This window comes from Ochotona princeps, chromosome 13 (assembly GCF_030435755.1).
Source record: "Ochotona princeps isolate mOchPri1 chromosome 13, mOchPri1.hap1, whole genome shotgun sequence".
NCBI lineage: Eukaryota > Metazoa > Chordata > Mammalia > Lagomorpha > Ochotonidae > Ochotona > Ochotona princeps.
This window is the reverse complement of record NC_080844.1, coordinates 33,678,792-33,696,528: the sequence shown is the minus strand read 5'-3', so window position 1 is coordinate 33,696,528 and position 17,737 is coordinate 33,678,792. Positions and strand designations below refer to the sequence as shown.

At 41.2% G+C, this 17,737-nt stretch overlaps 1 protein-coding gene across 1 annotated transcript in view; it reads left to right on the top strand.

The window, feature by feature from the left end:
* The window catches only part of MICU1 (mitochondrial calcium uptake 1), a 149,119-nt gene that overhangs the window by 23,493 nt on the left and 107,889 nt on the right, over positions 1-17,737 (top strand). The window contains exons 2-3 of the mRNA XM_058671974.1: positions 1,982-2,143; positions 10,882-11,056. Of these exons, the coding sequence (XP_058527957.1) occupies positions 1,983-2,143; positions 10,882-11,056 (336 nt within the window). The 5' untranslated portion in view covers position 1,982. The remainder of the gene's footprint in view (positions 1-1,981; positions 2,144-10,881; positions 11,057-17,737) is intronic.

Below are 17,737 nucleotides of genomic sequence, written 5' to 3'. Positions count from 1 at the left end.
AGCATTGGGGGAGTGAACCAGTGGCTGGAAGATCACTTGCTTGCTTGCTTTCTTATTCTCTCACTAGCTCTCTGACTTTCAGTATAGACAAGAATAAATGATCTTTAGAGGAAAAAAAGTCATTTAGTAGAACTGGACTGCATTTCATTGATCAGACAAGGTACAATGCAAGATATACCAAATTCAGAGAGTTGGAAATATGCTTTTCCTGTGGGATGAGGAATGAGAAAGTAGATACTTGTCTCATATAAAATATAATATTAAAGGAAGTTTTAAGTATGAAACAAAAACATCTGGTTCAGAGGAGGACTTTGGGTATGAGAAAGATTTAATGACAACTTAATTTTTTTTAACAGAATTACTGTCAGCATTATCAGATAGAAAGAGGCAGCATTTCGTAGTTAAAAACGTGGGTTCTGAATCAGCCTGAAGCTGGCGCTTACTAACTGTAGGCTGGAGCAAGGCACACATCACAGCTATAAAATCAGATTGCCACTATCAATCTGCTGCATTACGTTTGATATCTATCTTTTTGTTGTTGTTTTAAAAGACTTATTTTTATTTTTATTGGAAAGTCAGATGTACAGAGAGGAGGAGAGACAGGAAGATCTTCCGTCTGTTGATTCACTCCCCAAGCATCCGCAATGACTGGAGCCTTTTCCGGGTCTCCCTCGAGGGTGCAGGGTCTCAAAGCTTTGGGCCATCCTCAACTGCTTTTCCAGGTTACAAGCAAGGAGCTGGAAGGGAAGCAGAGCTGCCAGGACACAAACCAGTGCCCATATGGAATCGTGGTGCGTGCAAGGCCAGGACTTTAACCTCTAGGCTTCTGTGCCGGGCCCCTAAATCTTTTATTGTCCTCTTTGTGATTTTGAAGACATTTCCGTTGCCAGTTATTGTTAAACTTTGCCAGTGGCAGATCTTAGAGGGACCTTGGAGAAGGAAGGGGGTATTTCTTCTTTTTTTTTTTTTTTTTTTTAAAGATTTATTCATTTTATTACAGCCAGATATACACAGAGGAGGAGAGACAGAGAGGAAGATCCTCCGTCCGATGATTCACTCCCCAAGTGAGCCGCAACGGGCCGGTGCGCGCCGATCCGATGCCGGGAACCAGGAACCTCCTCCGGGTCTCCCACGCGGGTGCAGTGTCCCAAAGCATTGGGCCGTCCTCAACTGCCTTCCCAGGCCACAAGCAGGGAGCTGGATGGGAAGTGGAGCTGCCGGGACCAGAACGGGCGCCCATATGGGATCCCGGGGCTTTCAAGGCGAGGACCCTAGCCGCTAGACCACGCCGCCGGGCCCGGTATTTCTTCTTGATTCTAATGTGCTCTGTGCTGCTGGCTCCTGTGTCTTGCAAGGACTAGTGGGACATTGAGTGGCACTCAACCCTTCCTGAGTTGTAGCTGTAACACTCCCACATGCAGTTCTGTAGTGAATTATGGCATCTCCCCATTGTGGATATCTTCCCCTGCCACCCTGAAGAACACCTTCCCAGCAAGTGCCACTGGCATTGAGATCTCCCTGGTAGATGACCTGCCAGCATCTCAGAGAGTGGTTTTCGTAGTGAATTCTGCTGGCATGGTGCCTTACTAAATTTTTCAAGCCATCTACCACTGTATCTTTTCCACAAGATGTAGAGCTCAGCCCTGGTGGGTTCAGCCTTTTGTGCTCGGCAGCAGCCCTACAGCTAGTGGCTTCTCCCTGTCTTGTATCCCTTTCCCTGAGTGGTTAATCACCAGTGTACTAAACTGTCCCCAAATTATCTTGTGGTTTCTGTCCTCTCATTGGACTCTGATGTCTCAGTGTTATGAGCAGCAGTGACTTTCTGCTCGTATTGAGAATGAAATGGGACAGTGCCTTCCAAGTGTTGAGAATAATGTCTCCGAGAGAAGAGCACTGTGGCAGTGAGTGATGTTGATACTGTCATCATTATCATTGTCACCAGCACTGGCCTCCGAGTGACATTTCTCCTTTTGACCCACAGAATGTTTCGTCTTAATTCACTTGCTGCGTTAGCAGAACTGGCTGTGGGCTCTCGATGGTACCATGGGGCATCTCAGCCTTCTCAGGTCAGGAGAAGACTAATGATGGTGGCCTTCCTGGGTGCTTCTGCAGTGACTGCGAGTACTGGGCTTTTGTGGAAGAGGTGAGTCTTGCTTGATCCTCTCCTTCCATTGTTCAGTTTGATTCTTCCAGTTGTCATCATTATCAGGAAGGAATTAATTTCTGGCTCAACTTTGTTTTGAAATTTCATGCCCAATCATTTGGGATTGATACTGTTTATTCTGTGAATTAAGATGTTTCCAGTAATACAGCTTTTGTGCCAAGGCAAGAGAAGGAAAACCTTGTGGTTCAGGGTATGAATGTATTTAATAATGATACAGGGATATCAGTAAAAGCTTTAGAAAATGTTTTCTGTGACTTCAGAATTTGGTGATCCTCTGAAATTAATCAATGAACCTTAATACTGTTTATGTTACCTGATAAATTTTCTTTCAGTGATTGAAACTTCACTGAGGGAAGAGAGCAATGAGCCCTAGTCCTCTCTGTCATAAATGCCTAGGTACTATTTTTCTAACTGTGCCATCCCCTGCCTTGGGTTTGTTGTTGTTATTTTGATTTGTGTTTCAATTTTGTCTCTGTGTGTGTGTGAGAGAGAGAGAGAGAAAGAGAGAATGGGGCATGGGGCAGAGGAAAAGAAAACTCCCAGGCCTGAGTTTACTTGCCAAATATGTAGAATGACCTGGGTTGGGCCCAGACTTGAGGCCAGGAAAATTCAGTCCAGTAACTTAGATTCTCCCATGGAGGAGGCAGAAGCTCGGTTCCTTGAGCTGTCACCTGCTGCCTCAGAGGATGTACCTTGGCAGGAAGCTGGAATTGCGGGATTGGAGTTGGGCATTAAACCTGAGCCCTCCAATTTGCCATGCAGATATGATTCTGTTTAGTGTCTTAATCAGTAGGCCAAATGCCTGCCCCTTGCTATGTGTTTCGTCTTTCATCTGGTTCATTCTGCATTGTAATTGCATAATGATGTTTGATTTCTTTGAAGAGACTGCATTTTTAAAAATTTTGTTGAAGAATAACATAAGTTAAATAAAATGTCCATTTAAACCACACATGTTAGAAATTGTTGATAAATCTATATATTTGTGTAACTACTCCAAAATCTGGATATAGAACATTTCCATCTATGCTTAAAGTCCCACCATTCTAGGCAACTGCTCTTCTGCTCTGCATCACCATGACTCAGTTTTGAATTTCAAGAACTTAATGTTAATGCAAATGTAATCAGAAAGTAGAATGTAGCTTTTGAATCCACCCTTGTTTACCCTAATGTTTCTGGTATTTATGCATATGTACCATATGTTCATGTCTTTTAAATAATTTAAAAAATATTCCTTGTATTAATAAGTCATAATTTGCTGGTTAATCTTCTGGTTGAAGAACATTTAGATTCTGTTCAATTCTTTGCTTTCATTATGAAACTGCTTTGAAGCTCATGTATAAGTCTTTATATCTTTTGGTATAATATCTAAGAGTAGGATTGCTAGGTCCTATGGTAAGTATATGTTGGACTTTTCTCAGTTCTAGCAGTTTTCCAGAAAGTTTATCTCTTTATGTACTCATGCCAGCAACGCATGGCTTTTACTTGAGTCTTGTAAGTTAGTTTCTATACAGAGTGTTATGGTATTTTGTGTTTTGAATTTATGTTTCCTTGATCACTAATGATGTTTATCTCTATATGCTGGTTATTTCTGTGTCCTGTTTTGGGAGGTTTGCCTAGAAAAATCCTGAATTGTCTTACTGTTTAGCTCTAAGAATTCTAGATTTAGTGTGTAGATTTGTGTAAAAAATATGTATTTATTGTAACTATTTTCTCCTAGTAAATGACTTGAATTGTCATTTCTTTCACATTTGACTTGAAAGAGCAGAGGTTTTTATTTTTTGATGAATTCCAGTTTATCTTTCTTTTCTTAAATAGTGGTTTTTTGTTTTCTAGGTAAGAAATCATCATTACCCCAGATGTGAAGATTTGTATTTTATAATTTTGGCTTTTCTATTTAGGCCTAAACTGACTTTGGATTAATTTTTGTGTCTGGTATGAGGTAGAGGTTCTTTTTTTTTTTCCTCCTCCCCTAGTTGAGTATCTACTTATGTTATTGAAGAAGCATTCCTTTTTTTCTTTTCTTAAGACTTATCTATTTTTTTTATTGGAAATGCAGATTTACAGAGAAAAGGAGACACAGAGAGAAAGATCTTTCTCCCCGCCCTGCTGATTTACTCCCCAAGAGGCTGTATTGACCAGAGCTGATCCCTGGATCTCAAGCCAGGAGCCAGCAGCTTCTTCTGGGTCTCCCATGTAGGTGTAGAGTCCCAAGGCTTTGGGTCATACCAAGCCACAAGGAAGTGGGGTAGCTGGGACATGAACTGGTGGCCATATGGGATCCTGGCACATGCAATGCGAGGACTTTAACCACGAGGCTATCACACTAGTTATGAAGAATCATATTTTTGTCACTGAATAATGTTGGTATTTTTATTGAAAATCAGTCACTGGGGACCCTACGTAATGGCTCTGTAGCTATATCCTCACATTGTAGGTACCACAATACCATATGGGCACCGGTCTGGGTCCTGGCTGCCCCGTTTCCCATCCTGCTCCCTGCCTGTAACCTGGGAAAGCGGTGGAGGACAGCCCAAAGCCTGAGACCCTGCATCTATGTTGCAGACCCAAAAGAAGCTCCTGGCTCTTAGTTTCTGATTGGCCCAGCTCCAGCTGTTTTGGACACCTGGGGAATGAACTAGTGGTTGGAAGATCTTTCTCTCTTTATCTGATTCTCTTTATAAATTTATCTAACAAAAATAAATAAATCTTTAAAAAGACCCTCTTTTGTTTTACTAATCTTTCTTTAGGCCAGTGCAATATATCTTGATTATTATGGTTTTATAGTAAGTCTTAAATAAGCATTTAAGTCCTCCAGTGTTCAGATTCTTCTTTCACAATCTGTTAGATTCCTACATTTCCATGGAAATTTCATAATTAGCTTGTCAATTTCTCAGAGGAGCCTGGTGGGACTTTGAATGGGACTTTGAATTTGTATTTTAAATATATAAAATCAGATGAAAAGAATGTTTATATTAGGCCTTTTTTCTCGAATTTCTTATTTTTCTTTTTTTAATTATCATTTTATGATACAGTTCCATAGGCCTTGGGATTTCCCTTACTCCCACCCCAAGTCCCCTCCCCCCACTGAAATTCCCTTATATTGTTACTATAGTATAGTTCTTCATAAACAGTCGTATGTCCATCATTGTGGGCATGGACAATGGCAAAGAGTCCAGCATGCTATTGTCAAGATATCGTTAACAGTTTCACTGGGAGTTCATCTTTGAAAGTAGAGATACCCACTACATTGTATCCTCACTTCTGGATCTGATAGTCTCCATTACACAGTGATTATACATCCCCTTAAATGAAAAGCCACAATACAAAATCAACAAGAAGAAAAATATAAATTTAGAATGGCATGAAGTTCTCAAGAGGTTTTGATCGTTCAACAGTCCTGAATTGCTGTTGATCCCACCACTCCAATCGCAGTGAAATCTCTCTAGAGTTCACTAGCTGCTATGAACCACCTTTGAGTCTCCATCAGCCCAGATAATCACTGCCAACGCTTGGTTGGAGTAGTTGATCAACTTATTCTGTCCTCCATCCTCTGCCATGGTACTAGGCGTCCTCTGGAGGCTCCAGTGTACTGCCATATCCTCCAGGTGCATCTGGATATGCTGTCTACTGCTCTGTCTGAGGAGGTCCACCCCAACACATGCACTCCACAGTCAGACCAGGGAACCTACAATCCTCTCCATGGTTGGGGTTCTGAGTCCAGCATTCAGTTGGTAGGGAATTGCCCAAGAAACCTAATCTGAGTCCATCCCAAACCTGATTCTTGTGTGTGTTTGCCAGTACAGGGTCCGACAGAGTCCATCACCCAAATCAGCCCACGCACACACTGGTAGTTGCAATTTCTGGGTCAGTTTTGTCTCCAGCCCTGTGTTTTACGCAAACCAGTGGTTGGAGTCCAGCCCAATGCTGTCCACCACATACTCGACCTTCACATGAACCAGTGGGAGCTGCAGCTTATTTGGAGCGATCCACAATAACCACTACCAGGCCCTCTCCCTACCATGGTTCCCATGGTTGCCAATATGTACAGCTGACTAGTCCTGTCTGTCCCATATCCCATTTGACTCTCGTACACGTCAGTGGGCATTGAAACCCGGTTCATCCCAACCAACCCCACTATCCAGTCCACACTGGTGCCAGTGGGTGCCAGCATCTGTCTAGCCATGTCTGCGCCTGACAGAATTTGCTCCCCATGCCAGCATCTGCCAACTGATGCTGTGACAAAGCCCAACCTACTCACACCCACTCTGACTTAAGCAAGTACTGGAAGTACAGTCAGCCCAGCCTGGCTTTTCCCTGATCCAGCTCACATGTAGGCGATCAGATGTTGTGGCCCTTCCTGGCCTGGTCTGCTCTTATCCCAACTCTCATGCTCATTGGTATGCCCCCGCAGCCCCCTCACTAGGTCCATCACTACTGCCCCCACCCCCCGGTTTACACATTTGCTGGTTGGGTGCTGTGGCCCAGTGTGGCACAGCCACCTCACCTCGGCATTCTCCAGTGAGTGCTGTAGCCTGGCTGGGCCTGGCCCACCCTCTATTTCAACTCACACTGGTGGGGGCTGCAGCCTAGCCCAGTCCTGCCAGCCCCCAGTCCCAGCCCTCACGTGAGCTGGCTGATATTGCATCCTGACACGGCCCATCCCGCACTTCATTCTGACGCTCAGATTTGCCAGCGGGTACTATGAACTGACTCAGCCTGGACTATCCCCGACCTGCTCAAATGTATGCTGCTGGGTACCGTATTTTGGCCTGTTCTGGACTGCTCCCATCTTAGTTCTTGCACTCACCTGCAGGGAGTGCGTCCCAACAGAGTAGTTCCCCAAACTCCTCCATCAGGATCTCTCTCAATACCAGATCTCGTGCACACCGGTGGGTCCATAGGCCAGCTCTACCTAGTCCACCGTCTGTCCCACAGGAACAGTCTGGTTCTTGTTGTTGGGTGTTACAGCCTAGCCAAGCCTGGTCCACACCCAGACACAGCTCACACATGACTCAGCAGGGGCAGAGACCTAACCTGGCCCATCCTACACCCACCCTGGTTCTCATGAGCACCAGTGGGTGCTGAAGTCTAGCTCAGTCTGGCACATCCCACACCCAGCCTATACCCATGCCAAGGAATCCTACAGCCATATCCAGACCAGACCACAGCCCCCACCCTGGCCTTCACGCTCACCAGTGGGAATCACACCCCGGCCAGGGTGTCTACTCTGCTCCCCAACCAGACCTGTTCCCAGCCACAGATCGCGCACATGCCAGTGGTTGCTCTGACCCAGCCTGGCATAGCCCCCATCTGTCTTAGCCTTTGCCTTCGGATGCTGTAGCCTGACCTGACCTAGCCAGCTCCCAGTCCCAACTCTTGCTGGCGGGTGCTGCAACCTGGCCCAGTTCAGTTTGCTCCCATCCTTGGCTCATTAAAGCAGTAGGTGTGATACCCTAACCCAGCATGACCTGTACTCCAGCCTGATTTCTGCACTTGCCAGTGGGCTAAAGTTTGCTTGGGCCTGCCCAGTCTGCCCCCTTCCAAAACCAGCTGACACAATTGCCAGTTGATGGGACTACCTTGCCTAGTTTGCCCGACCCCTAGGTCTGGACCATGTGCTCCCCAGTGGAAGCCATGACCCCAATAGGGGAGTTTCCCAGGTTGCCCCACTTGACCCACTCCAGACCCAGATCTCACATGCACCAGCAAATGCTAGGCCCTTGTCGGCATAGCCTACCCTTCCATCTTGGCCTTTGTATGAACTGGTGGATGTTGCAGGCCAGCCTGCCTCACATCCTGTTTTAGGATGCGCTTGTAGGTGTTGCAGCTTGGACCTGCCCCGCCTATCCTCAGCCCTAGTACCTGTGAGTGTTGGTGGGTTCCATGTTCACACCTAGTTCCGCCCATCACCACCCCAACTCTTGAGCTAACCAGTGGGACTTGTATTTTCCAGGGTTGGGCCTACTTATCCCCTGCAGAATCTACTCCGGGGCCTGGTTCTCTCGCATGCTGGTTAATGTCGTGGCCCAGCCTATGTGACCTGTCCCCTGTTCCGACACTTAATCAGGTACTGAGATTTAGCTCTGTCAGCCATAGTTTTCATTTGGGGTGAAGTGTGGCTATCAGAGATGTTGTGCTAACAAACCCATCTCCGTATTCCCATGTGGGCTGGTGAATCAGTCTGACCCATACAGATGTTCTGGTCTCTCTCCTCCAAGCCACCAGGTCTCAGTCCCTCGCTTACCTACAAGTACAGTGTCCCTGTTTTTTGTGTCCCTCAGGATTCATTCCTCACCTACATGTACAGTGGTTATCCATGGATGTCACTAGGTAGTAATTTGTCACCCCCAAGTCCCTAAAGCTCATTGGCGGGCAGCCAGCAGACGGAGCCCAGTACCGATAGGCACTCTGGCTGCCCTAGCCAAGATGGCCCTAGCTGCTCTGAAGCAGCCAGGATAGGCCATGCCTCAACCAGCCAGAAGTGGCTGATGGGGTGAGGGGTCCCGTTTGCACACCCAACCCTCCAAGCCTGAGTCAACGTGGCCCCAAGCTGCTCCAAAGTTCAATTAGATACCTTAACTAGGTACCTTAGCCAGGCTAAGCCTTTTAATATATGAATATGGTATACTACTTCACTTATTTAAGTGTGTTGAAGTTTCTTTCAGAAATATTTTGTGATTTTCAGTGTGAAAATCTTGTACTTACGTTGTTAAATTTTTTCATAGAAACATTGTTGAGATATAACTATGATATCTAATTATCTAAGTATACAATGATTCAGTGTTTTTAGTGTTTCACAAGATTGTGTGCCCATCACTACATGTTTTTGTCACAGATTCTAATTTTATGAGTGTTCAGACTCATAAATATTCTGAGTACCAGGATTTTAGCCTTATGAAAATTGTGAGTCTTAGGCCTACCTCCCTATCCTCGTCCTCCCTTCTTGTGATTGCTATAAAGCAGGATGGAGCAGACATTTCTATAAAGAACCAGAAAGCAATTTTATACTTTGCAGATAATAAACTTTATGTCACTATGTCCATTGTGCAGAAGCAGCTATGGATATTATATAAATCAAAGAGTGTACATGGCTAGGTTCTAGTGAAACTTTATGAATACTGAAATTTGAATTTCATAAATTTTTTAAATATTGCAAAACATTATTCTCTTGATTCTTTCCCACCATTTGAAACTGTAGTAACCATTCTTAGCTTGAGGCTGCATAAGAACAAGAGGCTGAATTTGAGCTATAGACCATAGTTTGCAAATCCCTGCTCTAAAACTTTGCAGGGATACATTTTTATCATAATTTATCTTTATCATCATCAAATAATATTTAATTTAACTTTACTTAATAACTTATCAGTACCCGTATATGTAAGAACTTTGCAGGTCAAGAGTTTGGTCTAGTGATTAAATTAGACTCTAGTTAAGGTGCCCAGTTGAACATCTAGTTATTCTATCGAACCATACTTTCACCACTGAAATTAATCTGGTATTCTTATTGGATTCAGTCATTGATAACTGTGTGACCACTACAGTGACCTCTGTTGTTTTATTTTCTTTCTGCTGTTGTCTTTTAAGTTTTGTATCTATATTGCTATAAACTTCTTTGCACACATACATTGTTGTTCCTGTTGTGTCTGGTTTTTCAGGGTTGGGGAATGTCTAGCCTGCAGGCGATGTAAAGCTAATAGAATGGTTCTCTCTGGCTTTGCCAAGACAGCTGCAAGCAGGACTCAAAATTCAATACATCTATGGCAGACTAATTTTTAAGTTGATGATTTTTTGTGGCCTGCAAATGATGTTGTAAATACCCGAATAGACATTTGCAAAAAAAAGAGTTTCTGTTCCCTTACTAGATATTCCATGGTATGTAATAAAGTGTGGCCAGTCTACAGCACATGAGCATTAGGAGGGTCACAGACACTGGCCCTTAATTTGTTTGTGGGATTGTGTAATATCTGTCTTTTTCTGAGTGACATGTTCTACTTCATGTGATATGTTCAAGTTTCATCCCTATTGTAATATATGACAAGATTTCCTTCCTTTTAGTGCTGAAAATATCATATTTGTGTACCACATATTTTTCAGGTGGCTTTCCATCAATGCATTCCATGTTTGAGCCATTATGATTAGTGCTGCTGTGAGCAATGGTGTGTAAATATCTCTTGGCGATCCAGTTTTCAGTTATTTTGGATATACACCCAGAAATGGATTTGTTGGGTCTTGTGATGAGGGACTTTTCATTTAGACATTGTGACAATTTTCACTGCTGTTTCTCCTTCTAAGTCCTCTTTTTGGGTGCTTGTTTTTGTTTGTTTGTTTTAAGATTTATTTTACTTCTGTTGTAAAGTAAGATATACAGAAAGGAGGAAGATCTTCTATCTGATAATTCACTCCCGAAGCGACCTCAATGGCTGTTGCTGAGCCAAATGAAGCCAGTAGCCAGGAACTTCTTCCAGGTCTCCCCCCAGGTGCAGGGTCCCAAGGCCTTGGGCCATCCTTGACTGCTTTCCCAGGCCACAAACAGCTGGATGGGAAGCGAGGCTGTCGGGACGCAAACCAGCACCCATAAGGGATCCCAGTACATGCAAGGCGAGGACTTTAGCGGCTAGGTTGCCACGCTGGGCCCAGGTGTTTGTTTAACGAGATGGACCATTGTAACTAACCTAGATTTGCTTTTTTGATTTGTTTTTGTTTTTATTTATTTCCAGAGCTCATGCTGAGTCTCCACAATATGTAAACAACCTGAAGAGTGAAATTGGTGATAAAGGAAAGAATAAAGATGAAGGAGAAGCTTTCAACCATGAGAACAAGGCTGCAGATAATTCTCTTGAGTCTTATCCAGAAGAAAAAAAGAAGAAACGTTGCGGATTCCGAGACAGAAAAGTATGGAACACAGTCATATAAGCCAATCAGAACTACATCCTAAAGTATAAGGCTGTAATTCAAAATTGTTATCAAGTGTTTCAGATGATTTATTTATATTTCCAGTTTGTTTACCTCCTATTTGTGATGTTCCAAACCAAATAGTCCTGAATGTGAAGTTAAAAAGAGTGGTTAAGAGGATCTAGTGTTATTAGTAAATAAGATAAACATATTCTTTAATCCTCTTAATTCAGCTACCTAAGGTAGTTCTTGTTTTCTGTATCCTCCTTACGCTATTTTTCATGTAGTCATATATTGAATCTTTGTAGTGTATTTGGTTTTTTATTTCATGCAGTAGACAGAATAAAATCTCTTTGCAAATGTACTTTCTAGAAAACTAAGTAACATTAATGACAGTTTACACTTCAAATGACAGAATTTTACATAAGCAACACAATCTGCTGTTAACATGCAGCTTTACTTCAGAAAAATTTCCACTCCAATATAATAATGCCTGCATGCCTCTGAGTTCAGTAGCCATGAGTGATAAGTAGTCAAAAGGATGCATTTCTTAGACATTTTGCTTATTAAGTGTAAAATTCAAGGGATTGCCTTGAGTTGCTAAACTATACCTAATAATGCAGCAAGATCATTGTAACTATACAAGCATGTGTGTTTGTGTGTTTTCCAAATGTACAAGAAGAAATTCAGAGCTTCATTCTGGGTTTTTCCATCCAGTTGAAGTTATTAGATGTGTCTTCTCAATTCCCAAACCCATTTGTTTGAGGTGAATTTGAACAAAATTGTACAAAACATGTTAAAAAATCCTAGTTTCTCTGGTATATGTTTGTTTATTCTTTTGCTTTCAGTAGATTCAAGAAAGCTGTATCTTGTATTGCCATTTTCACTCATAGTCATAGTTTCCATTTTACAAAGTAGAGATAAAATGATCCAAAATAAGCGCTTATTTGAGGGCCTATTTCGACTTTGTACTACTGCCTCCTGCGCAGAAAATGACCATGTCTCATACTTCATAGATACAAACGAGAGTTATCAGTGTGATGTAAGTTTTAATCCCTATGTTACAATACCTATCTAATCTATCTGAAATATTCTTTACTTCTTCAAGGATTATCATCCAGTTGTCATTCTGTTGCCCCAATAACTTTTCCATCACTTATTTCCGTTGCTTCCATGCTTGTTCTGTCACTTTGCTGATTCTTTTCCTTAGTTTATATAGGCCTATTAAATATTCCAATTAATTTTTAAAATAATGAATTTTTAATGTCTTATGTTTATTAAACACATATCTAGTGTCCTATATGTGTTCAAGAATTTAATTCATGTTTCAATAAGACTATTGTCTCCTAAAATGCATTAAAGTATCTTTATGGAGCAGGCCTTTGGTCCAACTGTTAATATGCCACCTAGAGCATCCATATCCCATATGGATTGTATTGCCTGGATTAAAGTCTCATTTCTTAGCTGATGTCAGCTTCTTACTAATGTGCAAGCAGAAAGGCAGCAGGTCACGGCCTAAGTACTTAGGTCCCTCCATTCACAGGGGGATACCTTGATGAAGTTTGTGGCTTCAGCCTGGTCCCGTCCAGGCTGTTAGGGTATTTCAGAAACAAACCAGTGAGTTGATCATCTGTGTATGTGTGTGGGTGTGTGTATACCAAATAATTTTTTTAATTATAAAAATTAAAAGATAAGCCTTTCACTTTAAAAAGTCTTTATTTCTTGACCAATTGGTATCTTACTGTAAAAAAATCCACAATAAATTTTATATCCAAGTTAATGAAAGCAGCACATTTCTGGGCACTGCTGATAGTGGCCTCTACATTCCTCCCCATTGGAAACCTCCCCGGGCTTGCTCCTGGCCCTGCTCGTGGCAGCTCTGTGAGAGGGAGAGACAAAGGCTGAGGAAGTAGTCGAGCAAGACCTCCTTAAACTGTGTATTTCATCGTGTTTTCTTCCTCTAGTCTTTCCCTTTCATTCCCTTCTCATCTGGTTGTCTGTATGCCTTCATGCATACATATTCTCACTTTACCTCTAGACTTTCTGTGTTCATTTTTTTATGTGCTCCTGATTTTATATGATATTTTAAATATTCAAGGGAGAATAAAGAGTAAAAATAAAATGAAAATTTATCTACTTACCATTTTTGTCATTTCAATATTTTGCTATGTTCAGAGTTTTTAAAGAGAAAAATGAAAATGAAAAATATATTGCATGCTTCCTCATCCCTAAACCAATTTCTCTCCCTTACTCTTCAGAAGTAAATCAGTGTCCTAAATTTTGTTTATCATTTCTGTAATGAAGTGATATTTTTCTGTATTTGTTTTAATTTAAACTAAAAACTTCTCAAGTGCAAAGGTTGAATCATTCATACTCTTTAGTTCATAGTGTACTATTGGTAGGCTATGCTTGCTTTTTTACATTTTGTTTTACTCTGTGTTTTAGTTTTTAAATGCATTTTTCACGTACTTTAAAAGGCAGACCAACAGAAATAGAAAAAAAAAATCTTCTGTCCACTAGTTTAATCCCCACGTGCTTGAGCCATACCAAAGCCAGGAGTCAGAAGCTTTAGTTAGGCTGTTATGTGGGCAGCAGAGGCAGAAACACCTGTACCATCATCTGTTGCCTCCCAGACGCATTAGCAGGAAGCTGGATAGGAAGTGGAGCAGCCAAGACTGAGCTGAGAATAAAATAGTCACTCCTGTATGGGATGTGGGCGTTGCAAATGGCAGCTCAACTCATTTCACAACAATGCTCACTCCTGTTATACTGTTTTTAAATTTTTATTTTGTTGTCCTTTCCGAAATTAAAGTCTTGAATTTTAGGAAATTGTCACATATTGTTTCAATATTGCTTTATCCTTTGTCTTGCATTTTGGAGATTGTTAATAATTCACATATCCTGAATGTGTTAACTGTTCTTTCATTGTTGTTTTTTCATTAGGTCTTTTTGCTACAAGATTGATTCTTCAATTACTGTTTTATAGTTGTCATTTCATTTTCTGCACATGTATTTTAGAATTATGCCACTGAACTGGATGAGAAGTGGAGCTGCTGGGACTTGAACAGGCTCGCACAGGGGATGCCAGTATCACAGGCCACGGCTTTACCCTCTAATCACAATGCTGGGTCTCCCCACTCATTGACTTTGTGACTGTTCTCTCGCCTACTGAGCCTCTTTGTTCTGAGATCTAAGAGTTCTTCTATTCGTAGATCCATTTCTGCAGTTGCATGATGTTGAAGATTAAACAACTGAGCTTGACAGCAGTTGGGCAAAGATATGGGACACAGCTGGGGCTGATTCCACTTGATACCTGAGGTGTAACATTTCAGAAGAGCATTTTCTCCAGGAAGCAGCTGGCTAAAACTTCCTTACTTGTTTTTTGTGATTGAGAGAACTTCTGCCCTAGTGTCATGTTTTATTCAGTGAACTTGACTCTTGGTCCGTGCTTCACATAAGCACATTTGCCCTTCATCCCATTGCTATGAATCCTAGTCTGCTTTGGCTCTTTTAGCCCACCATGCTTCAACTTTATTTTCCCCTACTGTAATGTGCTTATTTAGTCCCAGGTCCAGAGAGGATTATCTTGCTTTGAACTGGTTATGCTTTTTTAATTTCCTCGTGTTGTGGTTTACCAACAATTCTCTTTCTTTTTCTCCCTGTCTCTTTGTCTCTAGCACAGAGCCTTAAAAAGAGAATAATCACAGTTGACTGGAAGTCTCACTGTCATTTCTGTGCTTTTTAGGTAGAAAGTTGCTCTTTGAGTTGGGAGAGCTATTTACAAAAAATATATCTGCTTGTTAGACTCTTGCTCAGTAAAGATCTCCTAGTTCATCATTTTTATATTTCTTGTAGCTTTCCCTGCAGTGTTGTTCTGTGCCGTCAAACTGCTGGAAGCTGCATTTAATGACTGCTTTATTTTAAAAAGGCAAATTTTTTTGTTCAATGCAACTGTAGTAGCTTTAAATTTGATAGGAAAATATAAGTATTAAAACAAAGTAAGCCATTTATAACAGCGATTTAAGCTAAGAAAATTGGTTAAGTCATTTATTACACAAAAAAACAAAATGAAAAGAAAATGACAAGGAAGCTAACATTTGTTGAACAATTTTGGTGTGCTGTGTGTCAGAAATACTTGTTTATATGTGTGTGAGTTGATATATACATGTGTGTGCATGCATACGTGTGTACATACTTGTTTGCTTAATTGGTTGGAGCAGTTAAGTAGTTTTTGTTAAATCAAACCACTATGTACTCATAGAGCCAGGACTAAAAACTATTGCCCATTCCATTGCATTCTTCTAACATAACATTTTGATCTCATAGCTTTGTGATACAGCCTAGGTCAGTGATTGCACAATTTCATTAGTTTTAGGATTTCTAACTGTGACCGTGAGCGTTGGTTTCTCCTTTTATCCGTTGTGCTGGCATTGGCTAGTTTTCCATTCAGTAGGAGTAATTCAGCTTCTTGTCGGTCTGGCATCTAGAGCCTCCCACAGGATTTTTCAAGGCTGCTTCTCCTGTCCCTGTGTTCTGGCATGGTAACAACTAGACCTCAGGAGCTGTGTATCAGCAGGAGTTTATGGCTCCCTGTCTGTGCACTTGGCATTGTATGTTAGTGAGAAATCAACTTGCTTTTGTTTGAGCCATTGTATTTTGGAACATCTTTGTGATACCATTTTAACCTTTCAAAAGAAAGACCAAATATCAAGACCACAGAGTTTTCTGTATTATAAATATATGTTGAAGAATATTTAAATGGTCTAATAAAATGTGTAGAAATTCCAAGAACATATTTTACAATCAGTAAGACAGTGTAAAAGAGAGAAATATATTCTTTTAGAATGTTAGCATAGGAAACTAAGTTACTAATTACCAGTGAAACTAGTATCCTAGAAGTTGGAATGTCAGAAACGTTAAGAAAGGTGATCATTATTGTAGACAGCCGAAAATGAACTAGAAAAAGGAAAAAAGGAGCCTTTAACAAGAAAGATAACTGTTGGCTTACAGATCAGGGTGCGAGTTACTTCTTGATAGATTTATTTCTAAAATCTTTCTGTCAAGCCTGAATCCAGTCTTCTTCCAATGCCTGGGCATTTGGGTGGGCTCAAGACGTCATAATGTTAGCTTTCCATGGGCACTATGCCAAAATTGAGCCATAGAGGTGGGATTAGGATTTAGGGACAGTATCTTCTTCCTCCACCTTTTTTGAACAGTCATACAGACTGTCTGTTCAAAAATAATTTTTACCATGACGTAAAACACATATACAGGAAACCAGCAAATAATTACTCCATTTCATTCCTTTTTATTACCCTACTGCTCATTTCTAGACATATCATTTAATCTCACCTGTTTTGTTTTGATCTTGTGTCATTTAAATCTCTTAATCTATAGGTAATGGAACTCAGGACTCTTAGCCTGTGGATTATCCTAGGATCTAGATTTTATTGATGTTTATTCTTATCCCTTGTCAACCTATTCTATTCTCTGAAGTACCCAAATGTTTGCAGCTGCATTCTGGGCTGGATCAGACTAAAGTTTCTATGCCCACCTAAATTTGTGGCCCTTCTTTCTGATGAGTTTAAGGAATTCACATGAAGAAGTTACCATACAGAGTCATTTTTTGTAGCAACTAAGGAGATCATGGAGAGCAATTTCCAAAACTGTGCCTCTACAGGGAGGGAAAATGGTGTCTTTTAATTAAGGAGAATGGAAAATGCGAAAACAGAAATTCTTGTCATCACATCTAAGGCTGTGTACAAATTCATACAGGCGCGGTTTAGTAACATCCCAACATGTGTGATATATTAATAAGGCTTAAATTCTTTTATTTAAAGATTTGTTTATTATTATTGGAAATTCAGATATACAAAGAGGAAGAGAGACAGTGAGGAAGATCTTCCGTCCACTGATTCACATGCCAAGTGGCCACAATGGCTGGAGCTGAGCTGATGTGAAGCCAGGAGCCCGGAGCTTCTGGATCTCCCATGCGGGTGCAGGGTCCCAATGCATTGGGCTGTCCTTGATGGCCTTCCCAGGCCACAAGCAGGGAGCTGGATGGGAAGAGGGGCTGAAAGGGTATGAACTAGCACCCATATGGGATCCAGTGCATTCAAGGCGAGGACTTTAACCACTAGGCTACCATGTCAGGCCCTGCTTAGCCACTCTTTTTGTGTAACTTTTATCAAGGGGAATTTAAAGGATTCATGGAAAATTGAATTAAAGTATAACTTCTAATGCAGAAAGTTTTGAAATTGTATATAGCTGTTTAAGAAGTTCATGGACGGGCTCGGCGGCATGGCCTGGTGGCTAAGGTCCTCGCCTTGATCCCATACGGCCGCTGGTTCTGATCCCGGCAGCTCTACTTCCTCTCTGTCTCTCCTCCTCTCAGTGTATCTGACTTTGTAGTAAAAATAAAATAAATCTTTTAAAAAAAAAAAAAAAAGTTCATGGAAAAATGTATATTGTGAAAAAAAAAACTATGCATGAATTTCAAATTTTTAAACAGTTATAGTTCAAACCAAAATGCATCTAAGTTACATAGCTAAATCTCAAAGCTGCTTAGAAGCAGAAAATCTTATATTTGCTACATGTTTAATCTTTGATAAAAATATCTTCTGAAATCTGTTTAGATTTTAATGGAAGTTTAACATTAAAGAGATTTTTATCAGGACAAAT